The sequence below is a fragment of the Diadema antillarum genome, unplaced genomic scaffold, assembly GCF_040938485.1.
Source record: "Diadema antillarum isolate AM-2024a unplaced genomic scaffold, OU_Dant_1.0 seq00000835_RagTag, whole genome shotgun sequence".
Lineage (NCBI taxonomy): Eukaryota > Metazoa > Echinodermata > Echinoidea > Diadematoida > Diadematidae > Diadema > Diadema antillarum.
The window spans coordinates 468,855-483,717 of record NW_027271711.1 but is presented as its reverse complement, the minus strand read 5'-3'; the positions used below and the strand labels follow the sequence as shown (position 1 = coordinate 483,717).

At 39.0% G+C, this 14,863-nt stretch overlaps 1 protein-coding gene across 2 annotated transcripts in view; it reads left to right on the top strand.

The window, feature by feature from the left end:
• Positions 1 to 12,549, top strand: part of LOC139740100 (alpha-mannosidase 2x-like) — a 236,935-nt gene extending 224,386 nt beyond the window's left edge. For both annotated transcript variants that reach the window (XM_071650686.1, XM_071650685.1), the window contains exon 23: positions 2,232 to 12,549. In XM_071650686.1, coding sequence (XP_071506787.1) covers positions 2,232 to 2,384 — 153 coding nt within the window. In that variant the 3' untranslated portion in view covers positions 2,385 to 12,549. The remainder of the gene's footprint in view (positions 1 to 2,231) is intronic.
• The last annotated feature ends 2,314 nt before the right edge of the window (positions 12,550 to 14,863 follow it).

Below are 14,863 nucleotides of genomic sequence, written 5' to 3'. Positions count from 1 at the left end.
TATGGTTGGGTTTAGATTATGCCATTGACGCAAACCTGAAATAGGGTAAAACCATCAATTGCTGTCAATTTCTCACCGTTCTGGCAAGCATTTTGGCGGCTATCTTGAATATCTCCAAACTCTCAATGCTGCAAGGGTGGCATCGTCCAGATTCGCATTCAGCACAGTAATTGAAATAGGGTAGAATCATCAATTAAATTGTTCTCAATTGCAACACATTAAAATTGATATACGTGGAAATTTCCGGTTTTGGCGGCCATTTTGAAAACGGAATAGGATTGAACCATCTGTTGCTCTCAATTTTGAACCATTGAGAATGAATTACGTGATAATTTCCGGTTTTGGTGGTCATTTTGGCGGCCATCTTGAATATCTCAAAATCCTCAAGGATGTAGGAGTTGCATTATCCAGATTCCAATTCAGCACCCTGCAAACAGGGTAAAACCATCAATTGTTTTCAATTTCTCACCATTTAACAGGAAATACATGGGAATTTCCGGTTTTGGCAGCCATTTTGGCGGCCATCTTAAATTTCTCAAAATCCTCAAGGATGCAAGAGTTGCATCATCCAGATTTGGATTCAGCACCCTCGAAATAGGGTAAAACCACCAATTGTTTTCAATTTCTCACCATTGAGAAGGGAATACATCGGAATTTCCGGTTTGAGAATCCATTTTGGCGGCCATTTTGGCAGCCATCTTGAATATCTCAAAATCCTCAAGGATGCAAGACTTGCATCATCCAGATTTGGATTCAGCACCCTCGAAACAGGGTAAAAACCATCAATTGTTTTTAATTTCTCACCATTTAGAAGGGAATACATGGGAATTTCCGGTTTGGGCGGCCATTTTGGCGGCCATCTTGAATAACTCAAAATCCTCAAATATACAAGAGTTGCATCATCCAGATTTGAATTCAGCACCCTCGAAATAGGGTAAACCATCAATTGTTTTCAATTTCTCACCATTTAGAAGGAAATACATGGGAATTTCCGGTTTGGGCGGCCATTTTGGCGGCCATCTTGAATATCTCAAAATCCTCAAGGATGCAAGAGTTGCATCATCCAGATTCGGATTCAGCACCCTCGAAATAGGGCAAAACCATCAAAAAACATTGGGTGGATGGTAAAACAAGGTTAGGCCCAAAAAGTGGCTTTGGCACCCAGACTAATGTGACTTCAAGAGCCTTCCAGATCCCTACCCTGACTACCTGTCTAGCTAAAAATAACAACCAATCATATAAAGCTTCAAGGACAGTGTACAGTTCATGTATTGCATCACTCAGCCAATTATACAGGCACTTCCTAGAACATTGTAGAATGGGTGTCTGAGCTCTTTCATTTCACATGCATGCAACGTAGCTATACCAACTAGAAACTTCTCCACTAATCTGATCAACCTGTATACGTGCACACCTTTAAGCAACCATGGGCTACATCATATATCTATCAGAATGTACATTCATGACACAAATTTGTTTATGGCAGATCCAGGGAATGACCCCTTTGGGGCCAGGTCCAGTTGGGGGCCAGTTTTGTTTTTGTTTTTTTTTACATTGTAAAGTAGACTTATCTACAAAATTTATCTACAACATGCCCTCGTTGAGCTCCTCCATCCCCGAGTTTGCTATGTTCTTCTTGAGTAATAGTGACAACTTGTGAAAATGGTGTGAGTGCAAGACCCCTGTGTCTCTTGTCTGTCTTACTGTGTTATGTAAGGGCTTTGCTGTTACTGTATATTAACGTAAATGTTATTATTAATGATTTTTGCAGCTTTTTTCCCAGGATTATCTTTCCTGAGGTTTCCTGAGCGTTATGTATACAGACTTTGGAAGTAAGGCATAGGTATTTTCCTGCAACAGCCATCATTGCAGTAGACCTGAAATAACTCTGGCATTTCTGTGCCATCAGATCAAATATAAAAGATGCATGTCTGCTACATCTCACCCCGTAGACACTGCATATTGGTTAGTGTTGACATGATGTCAAAACGGCAAATCTAAATCATCCTGGAGAAGTTTGCTGAAGTTGCATCTACATGTGATAATCACTAACCATGATCAGTGGCATTTCATGGTCTTGTCAACAGTCTATTTACATTTCATGTCGTTGTTTCACCAGTTTCTCTTTTGGAAATGAAAGGCATACAAAAAAAACAACAATGTAACCTTACTCTGAACATATTTCCTGTACTAGCAATAATCCTAAAATATGTCTTTCCCTTATTTTACAGATAAATCCATCATCGCTGTTCAGCTCTTTGAGTACAAGAGGTATTGTTTCCACTTCACTATCAGGGATGTATGATGGACAGGAATTGCCAAAATCAGCGCTACTGGAGGTGGACCCAATGGAAATCAAAACATATAAAGTTCAGTTCCAATAACTGTAATCACACTCTGTCATCTTCTTCATTGAAGTTTGTTTTTCCATGCATTACTGCTGTGTGACACAGAAGGGGCCTTTAATAGTCGCCAACCTGGTTGATCTTATGGTACATTATAGTAAGACATCCACAAATCTGAAGGCATAAGGTACCTGTACTCTCAATGCCATATCAGTGATTTCTCATTTTCATCTATTACACCGTAACAGTAGTTTCTGTCAGGAACTGATTGTACAAGACTTCCTTCACAACCAGTGGTCACTTGTGACATTATGGACACTGTTGTTGAAGCTCTCTCTTCCTTCATTGTTCCAGTCTGTTGATTCCCCCTGGATTTCTCCCTGTCTGTTTTTATTGAATTTTTCTGTCGCTTTATTTTGGTAGTGTTTAATAGTGTGTGATGCTTTTATCACAAATGTCATCATTCCTTAATGTCAAACGCTGTGGTCAAACTCTGTGACAAACAATGTGGTCTTCAAACACTGTCAGCTACCTCTTTAAAGTAGCATACCAGAGCTATCACAGCATTTTAAATTTGTGTAATATTTGGTACATTGTACCATCAAAAAGAGCATTTCATTTTATTTGATAGATCATACCCCAAAGTTGAATATGATGGAGAAATCATTGCTGATAATCAAGTGTTGTCACATCCCAAACATGTCCCCAAACTGCATCCAGAAACTGCCTATAGTGTCATGTAAGAGAGAGTGTACAGATTTGGATGTTCAAAACTGCAATATTATGCTTACTTACTGTATGCACAGCCATTTCGTTGTAAACCAGTACAAAATAATGGAATTTCACAAACCACCAAACCCCAGTTTGAACATTGAATAGGAAGATATATAATAATTCTGATAACTATTGAGAAGTAGAGAAGATGGGAAGTGAAAAAGGACAAGATGGTGATAAGTTGCAGTGGTGCAAATGTATGTTCATATTCATGTAGATATCTCAAATTTCAAATAACCAAATTGCATCAAAATGGCAGGAAATACTCAAAAGTTTATTTACAAGCACTGACATGAATTTAAACCAAATCAGTCTTTGGGAAGTATTGATACATTTATTAACATTAATTACAGTGGACTCCATTATAACGAAGTCCTCGGGACCGGCAGTTTTCTTTCGTTCTATCGAAATTTCATTATAATTGAACAAATAAACAATAAAAATACAAAGAATGGATAACCTTGGGGCCTGAGTTTTTACTTCGTTGTAAACGGAACTTCATTATAACCGTGTTCATTATAACAGGAGTGCACTGTATATGTCGTTGTTGTAAGCAATTCACTCTCCAAAGGTCACACAGCTCCATGATTACACATATCTGAAACTGAAGTTAGCAATCAAATTTTTCATACCCTCATATGCACTCAAGATTAAATGGCCAACTTCACTTTCAGATTGTGTATGCAGCATAGGTCATGAAGTTCATGAAGAGTGAGTTGTTTTGAGCAACAACATGCAACACTGCACATTCCCATAAAATTAGATGGGTAACTTCAGTTTCAAATTCTGTAGGCAGCAGCATACATTGTGCTATGCCATGGCCTCAAAGTTCCATGGTCAAAGGTCAAGTCAGGGTGCTACTAAGATTTCATGTTTTTCTCCATATCTCAAAAATGACTCAATTTATCTGTGTGATTAATCTTAGCATATTTGCATGTACTGCCTGATAATTATTCTCCTTAGAAATTTTGGGTCATGGGTCAGAGATCAAAGGTCAAGTGAAAATGCTAAAATTCTGTTGTTTAATGCTAAAATTACACTAGTTTCTCCAAATCTTGAAATGACTCTGTGCATACACTGTACCTATACTCAAACTAGGTATATACAGTGCACATGCATTACTGCACAGTGATTCTGTAAGGCCCCCAACTCACTAAGAAGGCGACCATGGCGACAATTTAACAAATCGTGGCGCGATTGCCGTCCGTCTCCATTTTTGGCCTCCGAGGCGATTACACTACAGTTTCTCCCCGCTCAACCTGTGCTGTAGGCAATAGCGCCAAGATGATAACACGACTCTGCCACGTTGTTGCCACACTTCCAGGCCGATGAGACGCGCTGCTTCTGCGATCGAACCGACTGTGTTGCGATATATTCGTACGCTTATAAAGACCTCGCTACAACAGTGATACGATCGGAGCGACAGTGATACGTTTACGTCGGGCTTATGCTACGATCTCAAGCGATTGGAGTATAAATGGGTTTCATGGTTGAATTTCTTCAGGCAGATGTCAGTGTCAAACTAACATGGGTATGCAGAATTTAGTTTTACCCTACATCTTAGCATCCTAGAACACACCAGTTAGAACCTGATGTGAAATTGCACTATTAGTTAAAGTGAAAACAAAGTTTTGGTAAGGGTTTCAGAACCCGTCTGTCACCATTTCATATTTGCTTGCAACATATCGAAAGAGTCTACAAAGAAACTTACCTGGCTGACACGATTTGCAGGGATGATGAGTCATTTTGGAGTATTTTGAGAAAAATAATAAAAGTCGGAAAACCGACTTTTATTCCAGAAGGATCCAGACTAACTCGGTCTCAGGGAAAACTCGACCCTATTTCAGACAATTTACACGCAGTTTGTGATCGCCATATTCTACTGTAGGCCTATAATACCCAATACCAAATGAGGCCTAGCTGAACAGACAGGAAAGTGCGTGCTAATCCTGTACAAAACGAATGGACAGCGCGCGGTCCTCAAGCGTACACGCACATCACCTCAGTTGCTGAGACGCGCTGTCATTGAAGTTTTTGTTGTTGTTTATCAATCATCTTTGATTGTTTTTAGAGGTGCTTGATAGGCGCACACTAATTTTGCATGCGCGCCAAAGGGGTTTTTTGATGCGCACGTTGTAACAACTCTGACCATTACTGCGAGTAGCCAGAACGCGAAGCGCTATACAGGCCACTCCCATGGTACAACACTGTACAATCCAGAGGGACAACCAAGACAACTCAGCCCGCCGTCAAAGCGAGGCCGAGTTATCTCCGAGTCCGAGTTTAGCCTGACCCTGTTCGGGTAAGTTCTGAGACTAAACGTTTTTGGTTAATATTTCACGTTTTCGTCGTTACCCATCGAATATCTTGTTATTACAGCATTATTCCGCACTTTTCCTAGGCGTACATTCACATTTGGGAGCGAAATTTGACAACTTTTGCAGGCGTACCAGAACTTTGTTTGGCTTTAAGTCATCAATTCAATTGAAAGGGTAAAATGTGTATAATATTAAAGAACTTGCTTACGAGCAAACTACAAATCGTATCCTACAATGAGACAATTTTATGAAGATATATTTGAAAAGATTACAACTTCATTTACTTTCATTGACTTGGGATGGTATATGACAAACAAACAATTTGATAAACAGAGTAGATTCACACCGAGTATACGTGGAAAAATGAATTTTATACATTTTTCTCCATGTCCACCTTCCCGGTCTGTGCATCACTTTCTATCGTTTATGGTTGGTTCCTGTTACAAAATACACTAAAAGTGGTAATTTTCATGGGCGATGGGGGCCGCTTTTGATGAGCTTGAGTTACGCCGAACGCGTTGCTACCCCGTCAGAGTTACGAATGTGGCGCTTTTAATGCTCTTGTGAGGCAATTGTGATACGCTCTAAAACCACGGCGACCTCGCTATGGAAGTTTTGGACATGTTCAAGACTTCCGTAGCGAGGTCATCGACCAAGGCGATGGTGGCGATTCCACGCTTCTGAACCGCTCAAGATACGATAGAGAAGATTTAAAGCGATCAAGCCACAATCTACCGCGCTTTGTCGATTTTTGATGATCGTAGCGGAATTGCCGTCTAGTGAGATGGGGGTGTAAGAGAAGATTTGACCATGGGGCAAAGGTTAATCCATTGAGAATGGACTTGATTTTGCTACAGCCCGCATTTCCCATAGACACTTGCTAAGTATATTTGGGACTCGTCCTCAAAGGGTTAAGTGATGCTAAAATGTCAATATTTTCCCCTTATTTTGAAAATAGGAGCAAAGTATTGTGAAAATTGGATATCACCAGTTTGTGCTTATTTAAAGAAAGGTATGGGCCATGGGGTCGAAGGGCAAGGGTCAAAGCTTAAGTGATAAATGCTTAAATTCCGGAAGTATTGCTCTCTGAAACAATTTTGTTATCCAAATAAAATCTGGTTCAAGGAATGTACGAACACTCAACACATTTGAGATTGTGTCACAAGCTTTCAAACATGTCATATCAATTTTTTACCAGTCATGTGAAGATGTCGCCTCACACCATCAAGATGTAGAGTAAAATGATATGTGGCAGAGGCATACCAGACGCCATAGTGACGTTTGTAGTTTTTTGTCGAGCCCACCGGAGATGAGGGGAGACTAAGGGATCGCCTGTGGCGTCTGTCCGTCCGTCATCGGTCCGTCGTCCGTCCGTCCGTCGTCTGTCCGTAACTCTACAAAAACTTCAATAACTCTTCACTCTGGGCTTCAATTGCAATCAAACTTCGAGGGAAGAGGGGTCATACAAAGTTTCACATTTTACCATATACGAAGGTCACCTCAAGGTCAAAGCTCACAGGCAGGCGTCAATGAACTTTAGGGCCCAATGTTAAGTTTTTATGGCGCGTTTTCTATTATGGGTCATAACTTTTGATCCATAACTCCATTTGTGACCAAACTTGGATGGTAGATGTCCCTTGGGGAGTGGATGGTCACCACAAGGTCAATGGTCACAAGCATGAGTCATAACTTTTGATCCATAGGTCCGTTTGTGACTAAACTTGGATGGTAGATGACCCTTAGGGAGTGGATGATCACCACAAGGTCAAAGGTCACAAGCATGGGTCAACGAACTTTTAGAGCCCAATGTTAAAGGGATCGTATAGTTTTGGTTGAGACCTAATATCAGGTTTCTCGCATTTTTGGTAAGATAATGAGAAACCTCTTATGAAATATGAAAGGGCATGTAATTCCATGAGGAATTCACCATTTATTTGATGAAAATTGGTTTTGAAATGGCCGAGATATCCAAACACAGAGCGATTCTAATAAGTGTGGGACCCACACTTTATTACGATCGCTTTGTTTTACTTTGTTTTTGGATGTTTCCAGTCCTTCCAAAACCAGTTTTCATCAAATAAACTTTGAATTCCTGTTAAAATGGTTAGCTCTGTACTATTTCATAGGTGTTTTCTTGGTATCTTGCAAAAAGTTAAAAGCCCAATTCTCATCTCCACCAATACTATACCATCCCTTTAAGTTTTTATGGCGCGTTTCTATTATGGTTCATAACTTTTGATCCATAACTCCATTTGTGACTAAACTTGGATGGTAGATGTCCCTTGGGGAGTGGATGGTCACCACAAGGTCAATGGTCACAAGCACGGGTCAACGAACTTTTAGAGCCCAATGTTAAGTTTTTATGGCGCATTTCTATTATGGGTCATAACTTTTGATCCATAGGTCCGTTTGTGACCAAACTTGGATGGTAGATGTCCCTTGGGGAGTGGATGGTCACCACAAGGTCAAAGGTCACAAGCAGGGGTCAATGAACTTTAAGGGCCCAATGTTAAGTTTTTATGGCACGTTTCTTTTTTGCCATAAATTTTTACCCTTTTATATCTCTTTTTATCAGTTATATCTCTTTTTTTTTATCTGTTATATCCCATTCGCGTACAATTTCTTGTACGCAAATGGGCGAGACACATTATGGCACTTGCCTTGTGTTTGTTTGTTTCTAACTGCAGTTGATATGGAATACATGTCATTATGCTCTGGATAGGTTCAGTCATTTTAGTAGTCAATTATTCGTTCACACTTGATTGTATTTGGTATTTGAATTGGGGAAAATCCACATATTTAAATCCAGCTTTGGCTAATGCCAACATGGTACAGGAGAAACTTGATATAACAAGGAGGTCAGGACTAAGCAGTTTTCCTTGTTATAGGCAATTTCTCATATCAATAGGCATTAAAAAGGCACAGCATAAAGACACTTATTTGTACATTTGGGACTACAAATCATGTTTCAATTATTACTGAAAAACCTAACAATGTGTGTGAGAGAACTACTCACCTCTATGTGTAAAAATGCTGTTTTTCGCCATTGAAATACAATTTTTATACCCCCGCATACACAAAGTATATAAGGGGTTATATAGGAATCAGCGCGTAATTGGTCGAGCGGTCGGGCAGTCCATTGCAAATCATGCGTCATGAAATCCTTCTACAGTTTTGAAGCAATTTAGATGAAATTTAGGGTACATGATGACATCGAGGTGGTATAGATGTGCAAGACGAAAGCATTGCCATGGTAACCACAATTTTCCCAAAATTTTGTGGAGGGAACTACTTCCACAGTATTCAAGCAATTTATTTCAACTTTGGTATGTATAATGATATATACATGTACAGGCGCGGCGATACGGTGCAATTAACTTGCCAAAAGCATATGACCTCGAAGCCTCATTTGCATAAAGTAAACAGCTTGTGTACCCAAAACCGCTGGGGAAGTGTTGCAGGACAATCGCAGTATCTCACCTCACAAGCCATCAAATGATCAAATCTATACGACAAATTGAAAGAGAAACTATTCTCTAACTCGTGATGTTATTTTGGGTTTATTGAGGATAAACCTGTGAAAATAATGTCAAAACTTAGCTTAAAAAACAGAAAATTTGGTCTCTAAACAAGTGTTATTTTCTCACATTTTCCTTCATTGCCCAAATATGAAACTTCGGTATATGACTTATGGTAGTATATTTATACTGTGTTCCAAATATCTTTTCTGTATCACTTGGCGCACGGATATGTCGCGAAAAATTGAGATCACTGTCACTTATGACCCACGTAAAAGCCATAGCGTAAGCAGTACACAGTCCGATGCATCGGTTTTCGTGCTGCATGAAACAGTTGAAGCACATTGCAGGTTTCATCTCTCGACCACTCACCACCCTGTCGACCTGAAAACCCAAACATATCGCCTTGCGCTGAACCTGACACCACTGATTGGCCAAGCATGCACTGACCAGTAGAGAACACATGCACAGGAGGATGATCTAGTTGTGCATGTCCAGTATTTTCTCTTAAATTCGCTTGTCTTTTTCGCTCTTATTTTCACTTAACTACTAATTGCACAAACACAAAACTTCGCAGGTAGTTAGTCTGGTGTGTACAGACTAGCAATATGTTAATCAAATGCATATTCATGCAGGCACAGACTTGTGTCGGGAAAATTCGGAACCCTTTCCCACACTTGACTCAAACAGAAAAATACACGCATCTCGAAAGATACATCAGCATTTTTGCCCAAAAATCACATGAAGGATGATAAATCCATATTAAATATATGTGTGAAGTTTCAAGGGATTTGGTGGGAAAATAAAGGAGATATGAGGAGGTGAACTTTCAACAAAAATTTTCTTCCCTCTGCACAGTGCTTCGCTGACCGTTACGAATTCAAAAGCTTTGGCCTCTTATCAGTGAGTTAATTGCACAGTATCCCCAGGCCTGTATAGGTGTAGTTGTGGAAGACACTCTTTGTGTTTGTACCTGACAAGGCATTGCCATGGTAACTGCATATTTTCTTGAAAATCTTGTAGAGTGAACTACTTCCACAATTTTGGGCAGTTGAAATCAAATTTGTTGGACGTTGTTGTAATCATGTCTTTATTGATAAGCAAAGGACATGTTGACATAATATACCAGGTCCATGGTCCTATTCTGGACACATGGCAGGTAATGACACACTTACAAATACTTACACAGTGAATAAATAACAATATAGCTGTATTCGCAACAGATTTGTGAGGTTGAAAACAATTACACAACATTAATTACACAAAATTAAATACATTTCCCCACGCAGTACACATACATTGTAATACCAATGACCAATGTGATAATTCAACATAATTACTAAATTATTACTAAGTGTCTTTCATTCTTACATGTTACTTTTTTAAGTGATTAACATCCCCCCAGTTTTGTTCTTTTCTTGCATAGAATATGGTAAATGATGAAACTATTGCATATCTGCCAATGTCTTGATAGAATGCAGTAGGACTTTGTTTGAATTTATATGTTTTGAGTAGGCCTTTCAGTCGTTTGTTTTCTAGTGTTATCTGCCCCCTTGCTCCGATCTCGATGGCAAGAAAGGAAGGCTTATAGCCCTTGCATTTTAGTTCACTCAGCAATACTTTGTATTTCTCTACTTTTCTTTCATGAGCGGCCTCAGTGTTAGGTTCGAAAGGTACAGTCAATTCAACAATTAGGATTCGTTTTACTCTTTCTGGCAAGACTACTATGTCTGGTCGTTGATTAGTTGTAAGTGCGTGGGGTGGAATCGTTCCGTCTGCCACTTTGCACCCATCTAGATCAGCGTATATGACATGGCCAGGGGGAAGAGACTCTTTTATTGTACAGTAAATATATTGCAATATGTTGTTGTGTCTCCATTCGTACCTTTCCAAAAATGCCTGGCAATTTGACAAAATATGGTGGAGAGTGCCAGTTGTATTAGGACAAAATATGCATTTGTTTGTTAACCCTTTCCCCCACCTAAAAAGATTTGCATATGATGGTAAGGAGTCAATACATGCATTTGTTACAAAACTTAGTACCCTTTTCGGCAAGTTGTACATAATTGATTTCCAGGTGAGATTTTCATCAGAAAGGGCCAGGAGCTTTACGAATTGACCTTGCACCAACAGCGGCTCGATACGTTTTTTCCAGTACTCGGTTATATTGTCTTCAAGTGTCCCCTTAATCGTTTTCTATACAGAATTCCAATTACTGTTATCGACATTAATGGTGTCCTTGGCCTTTAGCAGACTGTCATGACAGTGGGCATTGAGGTATAGATATGGAAGACCTGATTTTTATGTTCATCAGACAAAATGTTGCCATGGTAACCATGTTTGCCAGACAAAGCATTGACATGGTAACCACAATTTCCCCAAAACCTTGTGAAGCGAACTACTTCCACAGTATTTAGACAATTTATTTCGAATTTGGTATAGTGATCTAAGGTGTTGTTATGCAAGACATTTTTTGTGTTTGTACCCGACAAGGCATTGCCGTGGTCACTGTATATGTGATGCGCTCCATCAAAATGAGTCAAAAGTTGCAGAAAATGAAATTTTAGTTATGCCTATATGTGAATTCTACAGACTCTAAGCTTTACAATGATATGAAATACAACCCATTTCTACGTCCCTATAAATCTTAAAAACAAATATAAACTACACATATTTATGTCAGTCTATTTTCTAAAAAATGGAGAAAATCGCTCTCATAGTTCGCAAGCACTTTTGTGGTCATGAATAAATAATAATAAACCACAGACTTGTGATGAATATCTGTATTGTATTTCTTGATGGTATAATTTGTCATATAAGAAAGACATGATGTGCCAAGGTGAATAAAAGTCTGGGAGCATTATGCAAATTAACAAAAAACATTCCTTGTACATTTTTCTTTGTAAAGATTAAACTTGAAAATTAAAAAATTTAAAGAATTTAATTGCAAACTGTCAAACTCACTTGTAAAAGAAACAAAAGATGAATGCTAAGCAGAAAATAGTAAATCAAATAGAAGGAAAGTAGAAACCATTAAAAACATTCTTTGATTACTCCAGGGTTACCCACTTGACTGCTGCAGGCAATTATGTGCAGTGAACCCCTTGATACAGAGGCATTTTTCTCACACACACATTTACAGTCTAAACCACATGATTTCATTTACGAATGAAAAGTAAACATTGCATATGAACTGAAAACTGCACACACATATTTTTATGTATGTACACATAGTATATTATGTATGTACAAATATGCATATTCATATAATGTGCATGTATAATATATATATGGGCCGTGACGCGAGAAAAGGGCCCTTATCGCCGCTGCGCGCAAACACAAGAAAACGGCGCGAAAGTTAAACAAAGCAATACGCGCAAAAAGATCAACTAGCTAACTACGCAGAAATGCATAGAGGCATCAAAAAGTGACAGGATTTGGACAAAACATGCTATTTTGAATGTCGTTATTGGAGCATTTAGGAGTGGAATTTCAGACAAAGGTTTGGATATCCAAATATGTCAGAGTTTCTTCTACAATATGGAGGTGAAACTCATTTTTGGTATGTATTGCCCTAAGGGCCATTTTCTCGCGTCACGGCTCATATATATATATATATATATATATATATATATCATGTACATTTTTCAAATAGTAAGCATTTTTCCTAGATATTTGCTAAAATTATTAAATAGGTATGTATGAAGACACAAGAAGTTTTTTTTCTTTCTTTTCTTTGAAAGCAAAATAAAATTGTCCACTTACCATTTGAAATTAACATCACTTTTCCTCAACTCTTTCAAGTCCATGGTCAATCTCATATGACAGTTCATATCCCATCTAGTTGGCACAGCCTAGCACTTTTGCCCATGACATGTCCACAGCCCTGAGCATGACTACGATGTCCTCTGGCTTGTTGATGTCCTCGTTTAGCTGGCCGACCACATCTAGGAGCATCCTCTATATCAGTGGAGTCCTCATCAGAATCAGAAACATATTGGTATTGTCATGGTGATAGTTAACTATACACAGCCCAGTCGCTGTATAAATAGCGACAGGGCTGTACCGTCACGACCCACAACACAAAGAGAGCTCAGCGATCGCATTGCAGTCGCTTTGAGTTTTGATACTTTAGATAATTTTTTGTCACCTCAAACTCATCTAATGTAAATCTTTATTAATGAGACTTCATATCTATGCTATCAATATTGACATACACATTTTGCAACTTACCGAAAATGACGATTATATGCAGCATGTGCGAACGGTACAGCGTCTTTCACGCCAGGCCATTTTGAATATCGGGAGTTCACGCGATCTGAATGCACTTTTAAAAGGTCACGCTGTCGACCGTGCTGCTACACTCATGCAGCGCACGCACGCAAAATATCTCTCTGCAGCGCATGCGCATTGGCAGAAGTCAAAGTACCATTTTGAATTCTGCAACGATGAACCCCGACGGTCAGGGATTGCGCCAGAAAGTGTCATTTTTTTGTTCCATGGACTTATCGCAAGGGCTCTCTATGGACTTATGAACCTTCAGTAATATAAGCATGCACTTAACGTTAGTAACGTATACATTTTTTATAAGAAACATATAAATTTTCATAAGTTTTGTAGTTGTGTTGTGATTCCCCACTTTGAAGGTGAGGCCTCGCCTGTCTGATGCTGTGCTTTGCACAGCGTCTGGTCGGGCTAGGTGATAGTGATCTGTGATCATTAGTCCATGGTGAATCGCTAGCACTGGGCGAAGGTTGTGGTGATACAGCAATACTTGTTGAAGGAACGTCAATTCTACAAAGTCTTTAGACCCACAAATACAGGCATTGTTTATAATTATTAACATCTTCATGATATGAATCATCTCCATCATCATGATCTGGTTGTGGTTGTGTAGCAGTAGCAATATGCTGAATATCGACACGCAGTTTCTTTAGAATAGGATTACTAGCAATCGCAATTAGGACTTAAACCAATACGTATTTGATAAAAGTTGCTACTGTCTACATTTTTTTACATCAGGGTCACTATTTCCTATGTTCATAAAATAGTTATCTTGTGTACGTTGTGATACCTCCACAGATCCTTCACTGAAGTCAGCTTGGCTTCTATCATTAAAAAAAATATATATATAAATAAAACATATAAGAATATAAATATATTTTAAAAAAAGCTTCTTCAAAACTATTCTCCATGTAAGTCGCCATTTTGAATTGAGATGCTGTACACTTTCTCTTTGAAGATGTGGATCAAAAGCCTCATAACTCACAATGAAAGCATTGTTTTCATGGAATATTCTCAACTGTTGTCCATAATTTCAATTTTGTTATTTAGGTGCTGTTTGCACAGTAGGGGTTATGTATGAGTAGTGTGATGCTGAGGCTTAAAATCAGACAGCAGGATGAGCACCTAATGATATGTGGTCCACACACAATGTCAAGTTACGTGGTCCACAGCCAAGTGGTGAAAATCCGTTACAAAATATCTTTGCTCCTTACTTTACTTTTATTTTTCATGATATTCTATTTCCTATTCAGTTTTATATTTTCAGTGTACATGTACTTATTTCTCTCAGTTTTAATATAATCACTGTATTTGATAAATAATGACACTACATGTTAAAAGTCAATCTAAACTTTTGCTTTAATTCTCATCTGCTCTGATGTGGCTGTCCATGTCTTCCCGGTCCCCCATGTCACTAGCCGAGTCCTCTTTTACGTGGGCTACCTAGGCTGCAGCTGCCTGTTTCTTCTTTCCGAGGGTGGGGGACCCTGATTGGGGTTTCCTTGCCTCTGTACCTCCTCCAGCCTCTTCCAGACAGCCCTTGCTCCTCTTTCCCTCTGGTCCCTTGGTTTTTTCTAGTGCTTTTTTTTTCTTGTTTATTCAATGGAAACAAGGGAAAATACAG